Genomic DNA, 22288 nt, shown 5'->3' on the forward strand with positions numbered 1-22288 from the left:
TTATTGTAAGGCATGTCTAATGTTAGAACAGCACTCGTTTTAGTTAGCATGCAATTTTACTTTTCATTTTCTGCAGTTTATGATTGCACCTTCTGTGTAATTCAAGAGGTATAGTATTTGTAACTAAGATAATACATATTAGGTATTTACCTGATTTGTTTCTTTGGTCACCTTCTAGAAAATTTGCTACAAACCGCTCTTGGTCATTCCCATCACTGCTGATGTAAACTGCTAAGACAGCTGAAAGTTTAAGTATGCACCTGCCAAAAACACTGGTGACACATTGATAGTGGTAGACAATGGTTGTCACATGTCTCTGCAGCATCACGTAGCGGAGAAGTACTGCGATTTCCATACAGAGATAAAAAGGGTGTTAATGTATTACATTGAGTTTTGACACATGTATTCTGGATGGGCTGGTGTGCCCACATGTTCACCTATTGAAAAGAATAGTCACCCATAATAGTGACCTACCTTATAGCTGATTTAGCTTCTCTCTGCCTTTGTCATGTTGCAAGGAAAACTTTGTAAAATATAGAAGGTTGGATCTCATCTGTTCTTGTCTGTCCCAACAGTGCGAAGTGTGCCTCACATGGCAGCATGGAGCATGCTTCAAAATTGAAGAGGAAAGAGACGTCCCCGACAAGTACATCTGCTACATGTGTGTGGCACCCAAAGGTAAAAACAGAGATGCAAAAAGACACTGTTTAATAGTCTAGGCTTGTGGCATTCTTGCTTCTGCGCCATTACATGCATGGAAGGCTCTTGCTCATCTAAATTGTCTTTGACAAGGCATAGAAACTGCCACGCATGAGTAGCACACTATTGCATATAGCTTGAGCACAATTGCACAACTTTGTGGCTTATTTGCACAACTTTTCATTACTAGCAAGTGTCTCTCCTGCAAGCTTCACATGCCAATACAACCATAGCTTAGTTCTTGTTTTTATTTTCTTTGAGAAATCTACTACAGCAATGGTGACTGCTGCTGCCGCTTCTGCAAGCCTTAACTTAGCATTTGGGTTTATTTTGAAGCTGCAACCATTGTAGGATGTATTCCATAATATTTTGGCATCAGGTGCATCAATTTACGTCGTGCTGAAGCCATGCAGTTGGCATGATAGAAGTGTTCATCTCCTTTATGCACTAAACACATGGAACCTGCTTAATTTCTTAATTCCCAATTTCTTTCATTTTAATAAAACATTTTTTACTGCACTTAGAAGTATTTGAAGTCGCAATGTCCTAAATTATTTTCACACCATTTGTTACCCGAGGATGAAATTTGTGGGCCTATTAAGAAAAGCTGAAATGAGTTTTCTTGCTGTACATTCTCTTACTTCGAAAGTTTACGGCTTCATCTCTTGCTGCAGCCTGTAAAATAGTGGGCATTGCAGATATGACAACTGCAATTTGTTTACCAAAATGGATACAGCCGTGAGAGTTTTTCTCTGAATGCCTTGTCACAAACTCAACAAGCAAAGAGTTGTTTTTTAAGGTAGGGATGGCAGCCCACTGATAAGTTCTTTCTGGGTGAATGCATGACTCCGGAATCCTACCTTCTCTCACTTAAAAGCATCCCATGCCTATATTGGTCTTGAGATCACAAAAGCTTTCTAAAAGAGGTTAAACTGGGACTAGTGAGACATGCGCACAGCACAATGAATTCACTGATTCTACACAATGTCATGCCCAATGCTCATTGGAAATATGTTTTATGCAGTCCTGCTTATGGGAGAAGACTGGCTTTTTACAGCAGCCGGTATCATTCAGCACAAACGTATTATGCACAAAAAATATGTGCCTGTACAACAATGATTCCAAAGCGTAGCATATCAGGTGTTAAAATATGCTAACAGATTTTTGTATTCAGTATCTAAAATTTTCTCTTGTTCCTGTTCTTGAGGCCTATACCTTTCTCACCTTGAACATTTATTGCACATCAGTTCATCATCAGCATTACCCAAGTCACTACTGTGACTTGTTTATGTTTACTGTACTGCAGCTTTGAAGTGCTTGGCTGGCCTATTTCGTTCTTTCTGAATGGAGCGAGTGGACAGTCCCTGCAGTCCTTTCTAAATTGCCTGAAACTTTTGTTGATTTCCATTTTTAGATAATACAGACTTGCAGGCCGTGACGGAGTGCAAGCAAGAACTTGGCTCAGGTGTTTAATTTCTTTGATGCTCTTGTGCATGCTTCCGTTGAGCGTTCGCAAACTGGCCCCCTTTACATGCTTCTGCTGGGGTTTCCACCCTTGCTTTCAAACTCCTGCTTGCTGCATAGCTGTGAATACACACCTTCAAATTTGCACACTGTCCTTAAAGTTATTTTCTGTATTAGTAGATTTGTAATGATATATTTTGTTTTTGAGAGCTTAATTACGCTAACTTGCTGCCATTGTGGCATTGTCTGGGCATGCCATTTGTGCCAGGAGGTGCTAAGCCTTTGTTGCAATGCAACAAATGCATGTCAGGGATTTTATTCTTGTAACGGAAATTGTTATCTTCTGCATCCCCTCTGAGACATTTGTAGAACTGCAACCAAAATGTTTTAAAGCTAATAGACATGGCAGGCTGGCTAACCCGTACATTGAGTGACCTGTTGTTTACAATAGGTGCAGCCTAATATCTAGAGAAGGTTTCAAAGTATCATTAGCTAGATCTGTATACTTAGAGAGTCACTGTCTTAATTGTTCAGATTTCGCTGTTTTCAGGTAAGCTGTGTTGAGCAGTTAAGCTTTGTTTCTGTTTTGTCGCTATGCAAGTTCTCTTTTTCTCCTCTCCCTTCGTAAAAATCACCTATGGCAAATGGCACAGTTCCACCTGTTCAGTTAGACTACTTAGGGCCAATGTTTTGTAATGTTTCATTTCATTTGGTACTCTTCTTTTCTGATTTGCGGTGCTAAGGGGCCAGTCCCAGCCATACCAGCATTCATGCCATGTATGAGCCCATGACAAATGTCAAAAAGAATGAAAAATGATATGGATCATTAGAAAAGTATGGCCTGAGAGTGCACAAATATCCTCGAAATGTGTGAATACGTATCTCTAAATGTAATAATTAGGTTTCTAAACCTCTTAAGGAGGGAAATGAATGGGAATATTGAGTGCTAAATGCACTCAAACCTCCACTATTGCTGGGTGAAAGTGCTCAGCAATAGTGGAGGTTTTTATGTTAAATTAGACTGTTACGATGTCCGCAACAGGAGGTGTCACCCTCCATCGACTCGTGACAATCACTGTGGAAGGAAGCTTGGGGGCTATACTAATCGAAGCATCAATATATTGTTATTGTAGCACAATTAGAGACCATAATCTCAGTACTTCTGCTAGCCTCAGGAGTTCAGCTAAGCAGCCACGAGTCCTCCAACTTGGCCACTGCTCTGCCATTGCAACATGTCCCATAAATCAAATAGTATTTAAAAAGTTAATTAGGCATTTGTTAACTAGCTAGACCAACGTTGTGCCTAGGGTAATGGCTATATCTTCAAGGAATGCACCGTAAGAGACCGAATTGTGCTATGTGCAAAAGCGATGTTTAGAAATTATGTTCATAATTTTAAAAAATTATCTGCTTATGTCATGTGTAGTACTGTCGAACCCAGATGTAGTGAACCTACATATAACAAAATATTGTGTGGAACAAACAGCTGTAAAATCCCCTTGAAATTGTTTGTATATTTTTATTTCATATATCGAATTACCTATATCCTCTTCAGATTCAATATATCCGGGTTCAACTGTACTTTTACCTATATGCTGCATTTGTGAGTTATCTGATCCCATGCTACTTGTGCATATAATGTTAATGCTGCTTTTCCAAAAACAGAGGGATGTATGACTCAACTCATTTTCTTTCTGTGTTACTGTTACAAACAGGCATGCGAGAAAGTTCTCGGTTCAAACTAGACCCGGATTGGTTCCAACATGGCAAGATGGCCTCCTTTGGCTTTTTGAAGGAGAGGCCTGCTAACCTTCCCAACCCAGAGCCCATAAAAGCAACTCATGACCTCATGTGTTCTGTGCACAATGTCCAGGCAGTACTGCAAAGCATCGCCCACAAGATCAATGTGGCAAGGTAACAAACAGGCAGATTCAGTGCAGCATTTCAGTCATTTATGGCGACACAGGCAGAAAGTATGTGTTGTTCTTGCTTGTCCCAGTTGTTTCTTGTGCTGTTTCTCCACTCTATAAAAGCAGCATCTCTCTTTTGGTATGCCCCTGTTTGTGCACTTTCCTTTATTTTATTTTATTCTTAAACTTTGCAAAGTACAGTGCAAATCCTGATGTTAATGATCCAGTTTATTATCAATATTCCTGAATTTCCCATAGCGGAAATAAACACTGATTTAAGCATCACATAATTTTACCTTTCAGTGAAAAGAGCCATCCAGACTTGAAGTACTTCACTGTGCCATGGGTGAAACGAAATGTTGCTAACGAGGCACTGGAAGTCCTTGAAAAGCAAGATCGCACCCCGAGAAGCCCTGAAAAGGACGAGTCAAGGCCAAGCGGGCACATGCATCTGTCAACCTATGATCATGCTTACTTCGCACCTGAAAGAGCCACGACTCCTGAGCTGACACAAGAAGCTCCAGACGTTATCATCAGTACTGGTGGTGACAGCAGTGCAGGTGACCTTCTGGTGCAGGTAAGAAAAAGCAAGTGCAAGCTATCAGTGCCTTTCCTTGTTGAGTTTAACTTGTTCCATGTTTTAAACTAGCTCATCTGTGCCATTTTGCTGATGACTGTTTTAGTCAAGTGCGACTTACCCATTATCATTGTACCTTCAGTATTGTACAGTGTGGCCTCCAAGATGCAGCAGTATGTGCAGGCTTTCCGACGCGGCTCTACATGTGCAGAGAGCGCATAGTCGGAGCATTTCCCTCTCTCGCTGCTCATGCAACTTGCCGCCAAGTCATGTGTGCTTCATCTTGGAGCTAGTTGACTGTGTTTATGGACTGTCAGGGCATAAAGGCACTTAGAGTTAGGTCCCTTGATTTGAAGTAAAGGTAGTGCATATCGATCTTGTTTTCTGGTCACATGCAGTTTATTACACTTACACATTTCTTCAGTTAATTTCCACAGCTCGGTTCACGCTAGCACAAGAGCAATTGCATGTTTTTATTCATCCTAGATCTTTCTAATAAGGCCTAGCGAGAGTGTCTCTCTGTTGCATTGCCGTGTGCGAAGATCTGCAATTGCACATTTCACGTCTGTGACAGAAATCTTGTGCCACATAAGGCATTATGATTGTCGTGTATATCTCAACCAAGGGCCCGTCATAATGAAACATGAACCTTCTCAATGCAACAGTCTGGACGTTCCTTAAAAAAAAAAAAATCGGGTGCCGTTAAAAAATATTTTACATGAATTCACTGAGGCTCACGTCACAATGCCCTTACTTCATAGAAAAGTGGTATCTGTGCAATTTCCATGTGCAAGCATTTTATTCACTTTGCAAATGCAGTTTCCACCAGCAAAAAGAAGCAGCGCAATGCTTCTGTGGACTGTGCATATAAGAGCCCACTGTCAAACTGGCACATTCTACGCTCAAACTTTAGTGGAGCGTGTCGATTGGAATGGTCCGGGAGACCTCATGCATGCCACCTGACCTCAGAGGTCACGGTCTGCCCCTGTCAGTTAAATTGCATGATAACATATGGCAGCATCATACCATGTCACAAAAATAATTCAGGAGGACCTTGTGGTATTTGGCTGCTTCATGTAGCAAACTGCTAACAGTGCATTTTAGATGGATGTAAGGCATGCATTCAGCAAACAATGAAGAAAAAAAATCTAATGGCATTACTATATTGACACGTGTACTTATCTTTATCGGGCGACCACGTTTGGCCGCCTAACAAATGTTATCGCACAGCGCGGGACGCGCCTGCCTGTATCCGAAGTTTCTGGAAAGTTATCGATGCTTCTATCCACTGTCTGTTGTCGCCGAACCTTGTGTTATCTGATTTCATCGCTTGACACGAATGGTGTAGAACTTTGTAGAAGGCATGCGGGTCCCAACGATTAGTCTGGAACATTCGATGACTGCTGTATAAAAGCCGACGCGCTTGACCCGCTGATCAGATTCTCGACGATCGCCGACTGTGTTCGCCGCTTTCGTTGTGCTATAAGTGTAGCCTGTTTTGTGGGCACAGGTTCGCCCAATAAAATCGAGTTTTGCCTTTCACAGTATTGCTACTGTGTTCTTAACGTCACCGCCACGTGACATCTGGTGGAGGTGCTTTCGTTCATGTACCGGACGCCCCCGACAAGCCGTGATCCAAGCCCGGACCGCAAAGTGAACACAAACGTAGTCCCGGAGCCTCGAGCAAGCCGCCGTCTTCAACAGCTGCCCCCGGAGCACGGACTTCTACCTGAGAAGACCAAGAAGATTGTGGACAAGGCAACCCCAATGGCAGCCCCAGCGTCCCCCATCGTGCTGCAGCAGCCCAGGGAACCTCCGACCTTCCGCGGATCAACATTCGAGGACCCGGAAACCTGGCTCGAGACGTATGAGAGGGTCGCTACGTTTAACAGTTGGGACAGTGACGACAAGCTGCGGCATGTCTATTTCGCACTGGAAGACGCCGCCAGGACCTGGTTCGAGAATCGAGAAGCCACCTTAACGACCTGGGACCTGTTCCGAAGCAGCTTCTTGCAAACGTTTACAAGCGTCGTGCGAAAAGAGCGAGCCCAAGCACTACTAGAAACCAGAGTGCAGCTGCCAAACGAGACGATCGCGATCTTCACGGAGGAGATGGCCCGTCTTTTCCGGCACGCCGACCCGGAAATGTCAGAGGATAAAAAAGTCCGCTTCCTGATGCGGGGCGTCAAGCAAGAACTTTTCGCAGGACTTATTCGTAACCCGCCGAAGACCGTAGCTGAGTTTTCTGCAGAGGCATCGACGATCGAGAAAACTCTGGAGATGCGCACCCGGCAATATAACCGCCAGGGGCTCACGCCGCAGTACGCCATCCAAGGACTGGATTCCGACAACCTTCAGGAGACCATCAGGGCCATTGTGCGCGAAGAACTGCGCAAGGTCCTGCCTTCGTCGCAGCCCCAAGTGGCTTCGATCGCCGACATTGTGAAAGAAGAGGTGCACCGATCGCTTGGAGTTCCCGAGCTGCAACCACAATTACCGCAGCCCCAACCAGAAGCGATGACATACGCCGCCGTCGCACGCCGTCAAGGTCCCCCTCCACGACCACGCCAGGGCCCTGCAACGACGCAATTCCGCCGTCCGCCGCCACCGCCGCCGCCAGCACGCCCACCCGTCGCCCAGCGCACCTACGCGAGGAAGACGGACATTTGGCGAGCCCCCGACCACCGCCCGCTCTGCTATCACTGCGGAGAAGCCGGCCATGTGTATCGCCGATGCCCATACCGCGACTTGGGACTGAGAGGTTTCGCCGTCAACGCTCCGCGCCCGCAGCAAGGTGAACGCCCTCGCGATATCGCCGACTACCTCGCCGCCACTCAGTGGAGCCCTCGACGACCGTCCCGTTCGCCGTCACCAGGCCGTTACCTGTCGCCGCAGCGCCGACCATACACTGGCCCAGCCCGGGGCCGGTCTGCGAGCCCATATCCGGAAAACTAAAAGCAGCAACCGATGGAGGTGCGGTTGCTGTTCGTCGAACTGACGAAGATCCTCCGACGCCGACGGAGACGCCGAAGAGACCATCTCCACGACATAATAATGACACGCCGCCGTCCCGACGAAGTCAGAAAGCCAAGACTACACCGACAAAAGACTACGTGACGACGCGACGTTCCAGCTTCAGTTTAACGCGACGCAGCCGTGATCCGACGCCAAGACCCAACTGCAACGCCAGACAAAGAACCACCGACCTCGACGTACTTCTCGACGGCCACGCAGTCACTGCCTTAGTCGACACAGGGGCCGATTACTCCGTAATGAGTGGACACATCGCCGCCCAGTTGAAGAAGGTTAAGACTGCATGGGAGGGCCCTCAAATTCGAACTGCTGGAGGACACCGCAGCACATTACGCCAACTGGAATCTGCACGGCAAGAATTACCGTTCATGACCGGACTTACCCTGCCACCTTCGTTATCCTCCAGCAGTGTTCACGAGACGTCATTCTCGGCATGGACTTCCTGAATCAACATGGCGCAGTCATCGACCTGAAGTCGAAATCGATAACACTGTCGGAAGATCAAGCGATACCGCCGGAGAGCCCTCGTAGTCACCACGCCTTGAGTGTGCTCGAAGATCATGTGAGCATCCCGCCTCGCTCCAGCATTGCCATTTTGGTCGGCACCGAAACACCCGCTGACGTAGAAGGCGTCATCGAAGGCGACAGACGTCTACTGCTCGACCGCGAAATTTGCGTCGCAAGAGGGATCGCTCGACTGAACGGAGGAAACACAAAGGTGTTGCTGACAAACTTCAGCCAGGAGTTCAAGCACATCAGCAAGGGCACGACGATCGCATACATCGAGGAAATTCAGGAAACCAGCGATGCGTTTGTCCTCTCGGATTCTGTCGCATCTACCCCGATGACCGTCGTTCCCGAGCCAGACTTCGACATAAATCCAAGTCTCCCCGCGATTAAGCAGCAACAGCTCAGAAGTCTGCTTCGACGATACAAAGACTGCTTTTCGACGTCATCGAGGATTCGACAAACACCAGTCGCAAAGCATCGCATAATAACCGACGAGTGCGCTCGACCACTCCGCCAGAGCCCTTACAGAGTTTCGACGCGAGAACGCGAAGCTATAAGACACCAAGTCGACGAAATGCTGCGCGACGACATCATCCAGCCGTCGAAAAGCCCGTGGGCGTCTCCAGTTGTTTTAGTGAAGAAAAAGGACGGAACGCTACGTTTCTGCGTCGATTATCGTCGATTGAACAAAATCACGAAGAAAGACGTATACCCCCTCCCACGGATAGACGACGCATTGGATCGGCTCTGCAATGCTAAGTACTTCTCATCGATGGACCTCAAGTCTGGCTACTGGCAAATAGAAGTCGACGAAAGGGATCGCGAAAAGACCGCCTTCATCACCCCAGACGGCCTCTACGAGTTCAAGGTTATGCCATTCGGACTGTGCTCGGCGCCTGCAACGTTCCAGCGCGTCATGGACACGGTATTAGCAGGATTGAAGTGGCAGACCTGTCTCGTTTACTTGGATGACGTTGTCGTCTTCGCCGGAAATTTCGACGATCACCTCAAGCGGCTTGCGACAGTACTAGAGGCCATCAAGTCGTCAGGGCTTACTCTGAAGCCGGAAAAATGCCGCTTCGCTTACGACGAGCTTCTCTTCCTAGGCCACGTAATCAGCAAATCTGGTGTCCGTCCAGACCCGCAAAAGACAGCTGCAATCGCACAGTTCCCGCAACCCATCAACAAGAAGGCAGTGCGTAGATTCCTTGGCATGTGTGCGTACTACAGGCGCTTTGTCAAGGACTTTTCACGCATCGCCGAGCCGTTGACCCGTCTAACTAAATGTGATGTTGAGTTCAAGTGGGAAACGCCGCAGGCCGATGCATTTGAAGAACTCAAACGACGCATGCAGTCACCGCCGGTACTTGCGCACTTCGACGAGTACGCCGATACAGAAATCCATACTGACGCCAGTAGCCTAGGCCTCGGTGCCGTTCTAGTCCAGAGGAGAAACGGAGTCGAACAGGTGATAGCTTACGCTAGCCGGTCGCTGTCAAAAGCGGAAGGCAACTATTCTACGACCGAAAAGGAATGCCTCGCCATCGTTTGGGCTACAGCTAAATTTCGCCCTTACCTTTATGGCAGGCCATTCAAAGTCGTCAGTGACCATCACGCGTTGTGTTGGCTAGCGAATATAAAGGATCCTTCAGGACGACTGGCGCGATGGAGCCTCAGACTACAAGAATACGACATCACTGTAACCTACAAGTCCGGGCGAAAACACTCCGATGCCGATTGCCTATCACGCGCCCCCATTGACCCGCCGCCGCAAGACGACGACAATGACGACGCCTTCCTTGGGATGATAAGCGCGGAAGACTTCGCTGAACAGCAACGGGCAGACCCGGAGCTAAAAGGCCTCGTCGAATATTTGGAAGGGCACACCGACGTTGTCCCCAGGGCATTTAGGCGCGGATTATCTTCCTTCACGCTTCAAAACAATCTACTCGTGAAGAAGAACTTCTCACCAGTCCGCGCCAACTACCTTCTTGTTGTCCCGTCAGGACTTCGTCCAGAAGTATTGCACGCCCTACATGACGATCCGACCGCTGGACACCTCGGATTTTCCCGGACACTATCGAGGGTACAAGAAAAGTATTATTGGCCGCACCTGACCGGCGACGTCGCCCGTTATGTCAGAACATGTCGAGATTGTCAGCGACGCAAGACACCGCCGACAAGGCCAGCCGGATTACTACAGCCAATCGAGCCTCCTTGCCGACCATTCCAGCAGATCGGGATGGACTTGCTGGGACCCTTTCCGACGTCAACAACTGGAAATAAATGGATCGTCGTGGCTACGGACTACCTCACCCGCTTCGCTGAAACTAAAGCATTGCCGAAAGGTAGCGCAGCCGAAGTTGCGAAATTCTTTGTCGAAAACATCCTGCTGCGACATGGCGCCCCAGAAGTCCTTATCACTGACAGAGGAACAGCCTTTACAGCGGAGCTCACACAAGCCATTCTGAAATACAGTCAGACAAGGCACAGGAGGACAACGGCCTACCACCCACAGACGAATGGTCTTACGGAGCGCCTGAATAAGACCCTCGCCGACATGCTAGCGATGTACGTCGACGTCGAACACAAGACCTGGGATGCCGTCCTGCCGTACGTAACATTCGCTTACAACACGGCGGTGCAAGAAACCACACAGATCACGCCGTTCAAGCTGGTCTACGGCAGGAACCCGACGACGACACTCGACGCCATGCTGCCGCACGTCACTGACGAGGAGAACCTTGATGTCGCTACCTTTCTCCAGCGCGCCGAAGAAGCCCGACAGCTCGCCCGCCTGCGGATAAAGAACCAGCAGAGGACCGACAGCCGACACTACAACCTCCGACGACGCTTCGTCGAGTACCAGCCCGGCGACCGTGTTTGGGTATGGACCCCGATACGCCGACGAGGACTCAGTGAGAAACTACTGCGACGCTATTTCGGACCCTACAAGGTCATCCGACGTATTGGCGCACTGGACTATGAGGTCGTGCCAGACGGCATTTCGCATTCACAGCGGCGCCGCGCACGATCTGAAGTCGTCCACGTGGTGCGCCTCAAACCCTTTTATGGACGCTGACGAACTTCCTTACTTTGTTGTTTTTTTTGCTACGAGTGCTTCTTTTTTTTTTTACTTTCGTTTGTTTGCAGCATCGGGTCGATGCTTTTTAAGAGGGGGGTAATGACACGTGTACTTATCTTTATCGGGCGACCACGTTTGGCCGCCTAACAAATGTTATCGCACAGCGCGGGACGCGCCTGCCTGTATCCGAAGTTTCTGGAAAGTTATCGATGCTTCTATCCACTGTCTGTTGTCGCCGAACCTTGTGTTATCTGATTTCATCGCTTGACACGAATGGTGTAGAACTTTGTAGAAGGCATGCGGGTCCCAACGATTAGTCTGGAACATTCGATGACTGCTGTATAAAAGCCGACGCGCTTGACCCGCTGATCAGATTCTCGACGATCGCCGACTGTGTTCGCCGCTTTCGTTGTGCTATAAGTGTAGCCTGTTTTGTGGGCACAGGTTCGCCCAATAAAATCGAGTTTTGCCTTTCACAGTATTGCTACTGTGTTCTTAACGTCACCGCCACGTGACAATATTGTTCTGGTTCTAGTTAGGAATTCCTTTTCTTTTTTTTAAAGCAAAGCTATCTTGCCGAGTTCGAGGCATTTTTTTTTTTCCATATGTGTTTGGTCTCTAACACTGACTCCTTTAATGTCATGTTGGTGCCATCAAGGAACAGTGCAGTGAAATAGTTTACCGTTTCAAGCATTGAGTTTCTCACATTAATTACCGTATTTACTCGATTCTAACCCGCCCACAATCGTAACGCACACCTGCTTTCCGTGACCAAAAAAAAGGGGGGGGGGAACGCTCTCGATTGTAACACACACCTGTTTGCCGTGACCTAAAAGAAGAAAAGTCCTTTACAGTACCGCGCACCTCATTCTTTCATACAGAAATACAACTTTCTCTCATTTGTAAAAAACAAAGATTTACTCCCAATGCACTAAAGTTGCGACAAATAAAAAAAGTCAGTTTTGCCTGAGAGGAAAAGCATCGACTATGATAGCAAATTAGTAGACAGCTATATGAAAAGTAAGGATAGTAGTTTTATCGGCTGTATGAACTTTTAAACATTCGCTTACTAGATAAATTAACAAGCACGGTGTCACGTGCACGCAAGCAAACATGAACACATCTCACTCAATGAGTGCGGAAACTCTATCAAAACGCTGGAGCAAGAAAGTGCAGTAGCAGGAGTGAGGGAATTTACCATTGTGCAGCCTCTCACTTCAACGTGAACTAAGCGACGAGAACACAGCGCAGTGCGCCTAGATGCGTACACTCTTGTCTCCGTCGCAGATCACTTTGAAGATAGGGGCCGTGCGGCTGCGCCGTACGTAGCAGCCGCCGATGTAGAACGTCTCTCTAATTTTCGCCAGTCCTGCACACGTTTTGGGAACTCCAAATACCCGTGATGTGGCCCGATTTCCGATTTTCTCCGCACACATGATCACTTTCCTTTTTTTTTTTTTTTTAATTGCGGCATCATGATGAACTCGGCATGTCTTTGCAGTCGGCACTTGCATGCTGATAGAGCAAACGCAGAAAATGGGAAGACGGGTGGTGCACTAACCTAAGCAAAAGGAGGCATTGCCTAAGTACACGTACTGCAGCACATTGGAGGAAGCTGCGGAAGCTAGGCTCAAAGCGTACAGTGCGGCCATTTTGAAATGCCGATGGCGATATGGTAAGGCACATTTAGGGTCTTGCTCGATTCTAACGTGCACGAAATTTTTGGACTATCTTATCAGAAAGAAAGTGCGCATTAGATTCGAGTAAATATGGTACTAGAGGGAGCTGAAGTGCTAGTGTCTCTACTTATGGTTCATGAGCAGTCACACCAAGAAGGCTTCACTGTACATAGATGTCAACTGGAGTTGAGTCTGCCTGTTATTTTTTAACTGAGTGAAAAACATAATACAGCAGAACCTCATTGAAACGTTCCCTTTGCATACATTTTCCCCGGCGCCAACATTCGCAATCGAGAGCAAAAAAATTACCCAATAGACTAGAGGTGCGCTAATTTCTTACTGGTTCATGCGTTCCCGGAAAACATGAGTTTTTGGCACCAACGTTCAGTACGTCACCAAACTGCGATTGTATGATGTTTTCTGGCCGCTAGATCCCATGTAAACAAGAAAATGCACGAGGCACGCGTGATCAAGAACAGTATAATAATTTTAATAGTAACGGTAATAAATCAGTCATAACTAAATTAGAATTAAAATCGTCATGTGGTGCTGATGGAATTAACGTGACATTTTTAGCAGTACTAGTGAGTATTGCACTATAATTTTAGAATTATTTTTTTCTCATTCACTTCACAACGGCACATTGCCTCTAGATTGGAAAACGGCTAAGATCATTCCTATTCATACACCTGGTATTACACATAACCCTTCTAATTATAGGCCCATTAGTTTGTCTTCAGTGCCCTGTAAGATAATGGCGCATGTAATTTATTCTCAATTAAGCAATCATCTTGAATATAACAATGTCTTTACATCTAGCAAACTTGGTTTTCGTAAAACACTCTCCTGTGATACCCAGCTTCTTTGCTTTACTAACGACTTGCATTCCAACTTGGTCACAGGATTTATTTCTGATTGTATTTTTCTTGACTTCGCTAAAGCATTTGACAATGTACACCACACAGTACTGCTATCTAAACTCAGTGCACTAAACATTGATTCTGATGTACTTAATTGTATAAAAGCATTACTGACATGCCGCTTGCAATTTGTAAATGCTATTTTTTTTTACATTACCCCTAAGGGCCCTCACACGAGGGTATTGCATGGGGGGGGGGGGGGGGGGGGGGGGGCACAAACATGAAATATACACAAGAAATAAAACTACATCAAATAAACATACACACAAGGAACTTAGTATAAATAGATATGAACAAGAGGTATATGCACTTAGTCATGAAAACACAAGAACATTTTACATAATATGTTAATATGTGCATATAACCATAAGTAATATCTAATCTAATGAAGTTAATTCAACTCTAACACCTGTGAAATCTGGTGTTCCACAGGGGTCTGTATTAGGGCCACTCTTATTTTTGATCTACATACATGATCTGCCTGATAACATTTCGTCTAAAGTTTGTCTTTTTGCAGATGGCTGCGTAATATATCGCAAAATTACTAATGACGCTAATATGTCTTGTCTTCAGGATGATTGAAACACACTGCATAACTGGAATAAAAAATGGAACATGCAACTTAACGTCAAGAAATGTAAATCGATGCGAATATCCCGTGCTAATAAAGCTTGTCCTGCCTATTTACTGGATAACATTCCTTCAGAAAGCGTAAAAAACTACAAATATCTCGGCATCCATATAACCTATAACTTATCCTGAAAGTGCCATATCAACTTTATAACGAACAAAGCTAATCGCACACTTGAATACCTTCGCAGAAACTTCTCGCTCGCACCATTGTCACTCACACAATCGTTATACACAACATACGTTTGTCCACAGTTAGAATATGCGTCATCGGTATGGGACCCACATCATGCCATCTCAATTAACTGCCTTGAAAGCGTCCAGAATCGCTTCACTCGGTTTATACTAAGTACGATCGTAAGGCAAGCGTAACACAAATGAAGACTACACTGAACGTGCCTTCACTGTTAACCAGAAGGAAACAATCATGCCTATGCTTATTTCATAAGATTTACTGCCAGAACGCAGCGCTTCAGTTGACATGGATTAATCCAGCACCTTACATACAGATCATAAGCATAAGGTACATGTGCCTCGCTCTAACACACTAACACATGCGCAATCATTTTTACCAAAAACGTGCAACGAATGGGACAGTCTTCCAGTATCTATTGTTAGTATAAGTAATCCTGTTCAATTTAAACATGCTTTAGTTAACTACATCTAAATCATGAAACTTGTGGTTAATATATCATGTGACTTTGTTATTGTATAAACACAATATTTGCAACTTTACTATGTATGTATTGATCTATCATTCCTAACTTGTGTATTGAAAAGTATGTCATCAGATTTCTATGGTAGACTACCACTATTATTATAATTTTGTTTATTATGATGTGTAATTAGTGAGCATAATTTTTCATTGTTACTTATAATGTGCCTTTTCTGTATACTCTTATTTCTAACCTCCTTTATGTAGCCTCGCCCCTCTGTAGTGTATACTTACTCTGAAGGTACTGTAAATAAACAAAAGTATATAGCTGCCTGCTGCAGCAGCTTCACCACAATACTCGCCCGCCCGTCTCACATGAAAACGCTGGCGCTGCATCCAGTTTCTCATTTCGGTACCAGCAAATGGGTCGTTGCACGCCGCATTCACAGCTATCCCCGCCAGAGCTATTGCGACAAGCATCTTCACCTATCTATTTTATATATCGTGGTGCGTAGTGCCATAGGTAGCGTACTGCACGCTTTTAGTAGGTGATATATAATCCAAACGCACCTCCGTTCCCTGCTGCAGGCAGCGCCATTTGGGCATCACGTTTTGCTTCGGTGGCATCTGGCATGGCCCACCAGCTCAATTTTGTTTCGGTTTCCAGTCGCCCTCTTAAAACAACACGCAATAGGAAAACAACAAAATGCGTCTCGGCCTGCCAGAGCACCTCCAGCTCGACACTCGTCGGCGTTTCCTGCCGCACCGATCAGCGCTAGGCTTCGCATTACGTAGATGTCAACATTAGTCGAGTCTGCCAATTTTTCTAGTTACTTCGGTTCATACGTTTTCCCGGTTGGTACATTTACTCTCGAGTTCTTTTTTCCAAAACGTATGAATGCGGTTCTACTGTATTGCAGCAAGCAACATGGTGAAAACCTCCACTATTGAAAAAGCATAATCGGTATATTTGTGAACTTTTGTGTACAACAGGAATTATAGCTTTAGTTCATTACATTCCTGATGCTTTATAATGTTTTGATGGCACCATATCTCAACATCTAATGATGATGATGATACCCAAAGGCATCTAGACCTTAAAAGGAAATAGATTTTTTTTTTACCTTTGAATTTTGAAATCCAAAAAAACAAAAACATGTCTCAGCCCCACATTGATGAAGATAAAATGCAAAAACACTCATGCAGGACATAGCCATGGAGGCCTTTGAAGTCGGCTGTGTTGAAGAAGTTGTCAACAAAGGAGAGGAACTGGATATCATTGGGGGTGAGGAAGAGGTCACCTCACTCAGCGCAGATGAAGACGGCCGGGGCAGCAGTGCTTCTGCTTCCACAGCACCCGGGGCTTCCCCAACAAAGAGCAGCAGTGTGTCTAAGCAGGCCAGTGGCGCGGAAGAAGCGAGCCTGGATGTTGAAGCCTGTAAAGTAAACCTGTTGCATCATGTCCTTGATCTGGAAGACCAACTGGAAGGGAGGATGGACGCTTTGGAGGAGCAGCTTCGGGGTGAGCTGAGGACTATATTAAGAAAACGGGTCAAAAGGCTCTTCTTTAGTTGACATAAGACACTTAAATTGCTTGCTAAACTTTGTCGAAAATGGCCGTGAATAATTTGTTAATTTCATGCAGATAAGGTGTCAAAAAAAATATTCATTTTTCCACTCACATTTTACCTGGCTGTACACTTTTATCAATAGTCTGTAGAAATTAAAATAAGGGGTGTACATAAAGTATGCTATGCCTTCATTTGAATGCGACTGAGCCCTTTTGTATAGGCATGCTATTATTCCCTGGTGTTTGCGACAACATTGTCTATTAACATTCTGTTGTTAGGACCAATTTCAAACTATATTTTGCAGCTCTTTTAACATGTAACTAATATAGTGGAACCACCAAGGTTAGTCATGTATATAGAACTGCGAAAAATGTGGGAGAAAGTGATATTTATATATTGACGTTATGGCCTGGAAAAACAAAAACAGGCGTTTTCGTGGACACACCATTCCAGACTGGCTTCAATTAGTTTCTGCAATGATTATGTAGCTTATTTGTTTTTAAATGCTCAGCTCATTATTTCTTGCAATTTTCTTGTTACCAGTGCTTGAGCATGAGGGCTCCATCAATGGCACAGACTCAAGCATAACAGAAGAAGAGGACATGCTGCGGCTGAAGTTATCGCTCAAAGGCCTCATGAAGGACTTGAACGCAGTGCATCGGTTGACACTGTTCCGGTGACATGGATTGTGCTACCGACGGACAGTACGTGGTTGACAGCACATTGTGTACATTGTTGTGTGGAAGCTTTCAATTGTGTCTGATCTTCGGTGTGAACATTTTTCTTTATTTGCTACCAACTTCTTGCATACTTTTGAATGGTCGGGCCAGTAGCAAGAAGATGTGCATTTACTACGCTGCAACAAACCCACATTTGTAGATATGCTGTTAGTCTAGAGAGAAAGAAAAATATCGCCATTTAGTTTGTGCAGTGTCATGCTGGTATTTATTTATTTCTTGTGGAAAGCTGTTCTGTGTGTCTGAGATGTGAAAGTTTGTGGAAAACTTCAAATTTTTATTTATATGTGTATAACTTGTGATGTCACTATATTTCATTACCTGCTTTACTGTTTGTTACTTCATGTTGAAAGCTCTGTAGGGATTAAAACCTTGGAAAACTACTGACTAGCTCACGAAAGAACTTGTGCTATTTATTCTGCCTGTACTTGCTATGAAATATTTCAGTCCTCTTCTTTTTCTTCTGATGCAGAAAATTTTTGATACTGCTGAGAAAAAAACTTTTTTTGCTGTGTCACCACAGGCAATGTGTACTTCTGATTTCTTCCAGATGATAAAGGCAAATACTATTGCATACAGACATTATATTAAATGGAACAGAAAATGCTCTCATTGTGTGAAATCTGAATTCAAATGAACGAAGATCAGTCTAGCTAGAAGAGCCATACAGACCCTTTTCACAATTGACAAGTGCGCTTCTCTGCATGGCACATTTGCTTAACCAATGGCAGCACCCGTCATCATTCACAGAAACAGAGAGACTAAGTGCTAGCTGCACATGCTGGGGCTTGTCTCTTGCACGTGGTTTCATCACAAGAACCACATCTACATTTTAATACAACAGTGGTAAGGGCCTCGCGTCGCAGAAAATCCAGTGTTGGTGTTGGCACCGGCGTCAATGTAGTTGTCCATGAGCGAAATTTTTTTCATATGTTTAGGTGTATGTATAGGCCATGCCTTGCTATATGGCATGTGGTATATATGGGTTATATTGCCAGACCATTCTATCACTAAAGTTGCGCATACCTTGTCTTACATTCTTGCCAAAGTTATTCCTCGGAATTTTGAGAATGACAGCCCACAAACAAATGTCAACAAAACACTGACAGTACATTCCTTTCATGTTAAATCTTCTCAGACTTAAATGTTAAAACTGCGAAACAATAACAGAAACCTTTCACACAGAAACGACGACGGAAACAATAACAGTTGAGAGTTCAAAGCTAGTCTAAATTAGCTGGACCCACTAGCTACGACAGCAATAAGTAGGGTGGCCAAAGTTTAATTCCTATGGGGGCAGCCACTGCGTGTCAGCAGATGATGGCCGGCTTCTTCCGAAAGTATGTAATTACCGAAATTCAAAAGCAGATTTTCGCTTACTTCAGCCTGTTTATTAAACTTTGTCGACAATATACACAGTAAGAGTAGGAGGAAGTGCACTGATCCAAACACCCTTCTTGTTGGATGTCAGATATTGGCCAATAGCAACCACATATGGGAATCTGCTATACTACGAAGTAAAGCATCCAGATAAGAGTGAGGAGCAGGCTTCTGTTGAAAAGAAAGCGTTTGAGAGAAAGGTGACTGCGATTAAAAAACTGACTGAGTGAGAAAACTGATGGCAAAATGCCTGAGCTGTTCACAGCAGCATACACTATCCAAGGGCTGTGTTTTTTCACCAAGCCCGAGAGGGGGTTTAGGACTCCTTTAAAGGGCCCCTCACCAGGTCTGGCCATTTTGAGCTGACAAGCGCAGAGCATACAATGTGCGCCAACGATCGTGTTTGCAAAGAATTGCATTGCTATGCGCCACGGAAAGGTCTGAAATTTCAATCCAAACGCCGTTTTTCCTTTCCCTCGCGGTTACTGCGCTCCAAGCCGGGCAGCGACGTCCTCGTGTCCGCATTCTGACGTCGCTTGTAGTGACACGTGACTGGGATAATTATTGAAGGCAACATCTGTTATTTGTGGGATCTGTTGCTTCAATTGACGAATTGAAGTTTAGAGAAATAATGAAACATACAAAAGGGATGTCTGCATGCTTTTCATTTTACTTTGCACCGAAGCAAGAGAGATTACTTCCGCTTCGTCTGCTTGTTCCCACGGTCAGGTAGTCGCATGCGCAAGTACTGAAACTATGCCATTTTCTACAGTGTTCCAGCGCTTGATCATGCTGTACAATCCGCTTGTTCTGCCTCAGCATTCGTGTAGCACTGAATTTTGCTGCTAGTCGTGTCCTTGTGTACAGCGTGCAAAATCGTGGACTGCGCCAAGGAGACAACAGCTCGTGCGAAAAGCCATCAGCGAAAATGCGCAGCGGCAAAAAAAAAACACGAGGAGCAAGAAACATGGAAGGCGGGGCCTGTGACATATGCGCCACACGATCGTTGAGGTCCAGTATGGGAGAACGCAGGGAGAAATTTCGCTTGCGGAGGCTAGACTGGGCAAGTGGAGAGAGCATCTTGCTCGGCAGTGGGACCCACCTGCTGAAATCATGGGTTCGCGGCACCGAATTTTTTTTTTTTTTATTTAGTTTGGTACTGTCAATCCCATTAGGGATTTTTACAGGAGTGGGTTAGAAGGGTCTGTAGACATTGTAGTACAAGCATATACATAAGAATACAAAAGGGTACTTGGTAAGTGTAGAGTTTCATGGACCTATGTTAACAGCAATAAGTATGGCAAAAACATAATGCACAAAGAGCTTATTTCAATTACATATGATGTTTTGCAAAGAAAAAAGAAGGAATAAGCATATGGTTATACAATTGATAGCATCATACATCATTTCACATCACACATTTCCAAAAACATTTGGTAATTAATACAATAATAAAGACAATGTTGATAACATCATTTAGTTGTGATTGACAGTACTGTTGTGCCAACAATTTCAACAAATTTGTCAACAGTGGGCTGTGCGACTGACGTCTGGGCTAAAGCATTCCAATTGCGAACTGCTCTCGGGAAGAACGAAAAGCTGAATGTATTGTTAGCGCAAGAATATTCCTGGAGTGTAAGGTGATGCTTGTGACGGGTTTCTCTGGATGTGTTATAGGAAATATAGGTGTTAGAATCCACATGAACCTTATTATGCAGGATGAGATAAAAAAATGAGTCTGTGCAGCATCGCACAACTGCTTAGTGTGTGAAGGCCGATCTCGGATAGCATCCGAGTATGATGGAATAAAATATATGATGAAATGAAATATTTCTATCTCAGCTGTTAATGAACCGGGTTGAAAAATTTTTGCAGCAGAACGCTCCCTTGTGGACACGTAACAACTTCCGGCATGTAACCAAAATTTGCTATGGGGCCTGGTGATTGGCGCTTTAAGGGAGCTGTGTGAGCAGAAACTACACATGCCTATTGCACATGCACAAGGCAGAAACTTGACAAAAAGTTGGAGAGTAGGCCTGGTTTGTCCATGCAAATCACAAAGGATTCTCTTCTCAAAACAGTTGGCACACACAAAGAAAGGAAGAAAGACAAGAACATGGGTAGTACAGTGCTATGCTGCCTTTTTTCCTGTATATCTTCTTTTTTGTGTGTTCGGGTGAAAACAAGGTGAACCGCGAAATTTATTCTTTTTTCTTTTCTACTGTACGAAGCCAACAGACAATAAAACCAGGGAAAGCATAAGGGCTCATTGCGTAGTAAGGGCCCTGACTTTAGCAGCCTTGATGCTGTGAGGTAGCATGCATGACATTTATTCACATACTCTGTGGCATTTGCAATTAAAAGCATGTACTGCTTTCACCGTCATGGCTGTCAGTGTTGTTGGCTTACATTGTCGGGCCTGTATCAAGTGCAGATAAAACGCAGATACCTAAGGAAGTTGATGAGAGGATGGCCACTGTGGTAGCTCAATTTGTAGCAGTGCACACAAAAGGAGAAAGATTTGGGTTTTGCTCTCACCTGCAACAAGTTGTCTTTTTTTTACCATTTTCATTTGTCTTTTCCTTATTTTTGCACGTCAATTAAAGAACATTTAATTTCCCTAATGCTTTCCCTGGTTTCATTGTCAGTATACTTCATGGGGTTCCTTTTTATGTTTGTATTAGCTGCTGTACTTCGTAAAATCCTTGTATAAGAAATTTGATGGACATGGCAAATGATGCTGCATGGTCAAAGTGGGGTTTCTTGTGAATACCATGGAGAGAAAGCTTGAAGGAAATGTGCTGGTAAATTGTCTTTCGGCGCTCCTTGACTTGACTCATCTTGAACATGCAAAGGCGCAGCATTCGTAAGTAGCACTAAGCACCACTGTTTTCCATGTCTCTGTTAGCAGAATTGGCAAAAGTAAGAAGACATTGATTGATCCCATGCTCACATATTGTTATGCTTTTGCAAAAAGTAAAGCCTCTTGTTAGTATTTGTCGTTTTTTCTTTCATTTGTTTATTTAAAAGTTCATTGAATTTAGTGATACTGTTGTAGACTTCTAGTGATATTTCAGCATTTACTTTGGCTGACATTGTCGTAGTCATGGGCACAGTTCTGTTAAGTGTTTGTGTATCACAAGGAAACCAGTTACACATGGATGCATATCAATAGGCAGGTGTCACACGATCAACTTCATGGATTAAATCCTGCGAGATGTATTAAATGATAAATGTATGCTATGTGTCACCGGATGCTACAATTCCTGGCTTCCCACGAAAATGGCATTAGTCTAGCACTGCTTTCAGGGTGCCTGCATACAAATGTGAGCCGTACACGTGCAGTGATTTCATAGCCCAAGAGCAAAACTGCAGTGTGCTTTCGTGAGTCGTACTATAAGGTTCTGGGAGAATGCCTTTGAGCTATTAGCTGAAGTG

General features: G+C 44.7%; 1 protein-coding gene across 4 annotated transcripts in view; it reads left to right on the plus strand.

Annotated features, from left to right (window-relative positions):
* LOC126542360 (PHD finger protein 20-like) overlaps positions 1 to 21845 on the plus strand; it is a 50966-nt gene extending 29121 nt beyond the window's left edge. For 3 of the 4 annotated variants that reach the window (XM_050189405.3, XM_050189406.3, XM_050189408.3), the window contains 6 exons: positions 576 to 678; positions 2114 to 2164; positions 3879 to 4077; positions 4377 to 4650; positions 16369 to 16684; positions 17277 to 21845. In XM_050189405.3, the coding sequence (XP_050045362.1) occupies positions 576 to 678; positions 2114 to 2164; positions 3879 to 4077; positions 4377 to 4650; positions 16369 to 16684; positions 17277 to 17413 (1080 nt within the window). In that variant the 3' untranslated portion in view covers positions 17414 to 21845. The remainder of the gene's footprint in view (positions 1 to 575; positions 679 to 2113; positions 2165 to 3878; positions 4078 to 4376; positions 4651 to 16368; positions 16685 to 17276) is intronic. The other variant, XM_050189407.3, reaches the window with a different exon arrangement.
* The last annotated feature ends 443 nt before the right edge of the window (positions 21846 to 22288 follow it).

Source organism: Dermacentor andersoni, chromosome 2 (genome assembly GCF_023375885.2).
Source record: "Dermacentor andersoni chromosome 2, qqDerAnde1_hic_scaffold, whole genome shotgun sequence".
NCBI lineage: Eukaryota > Metazoa > Arthropoda > Arachnida > Ixodida > Ixodidae > Dermacentor > Dermacentor andersoni.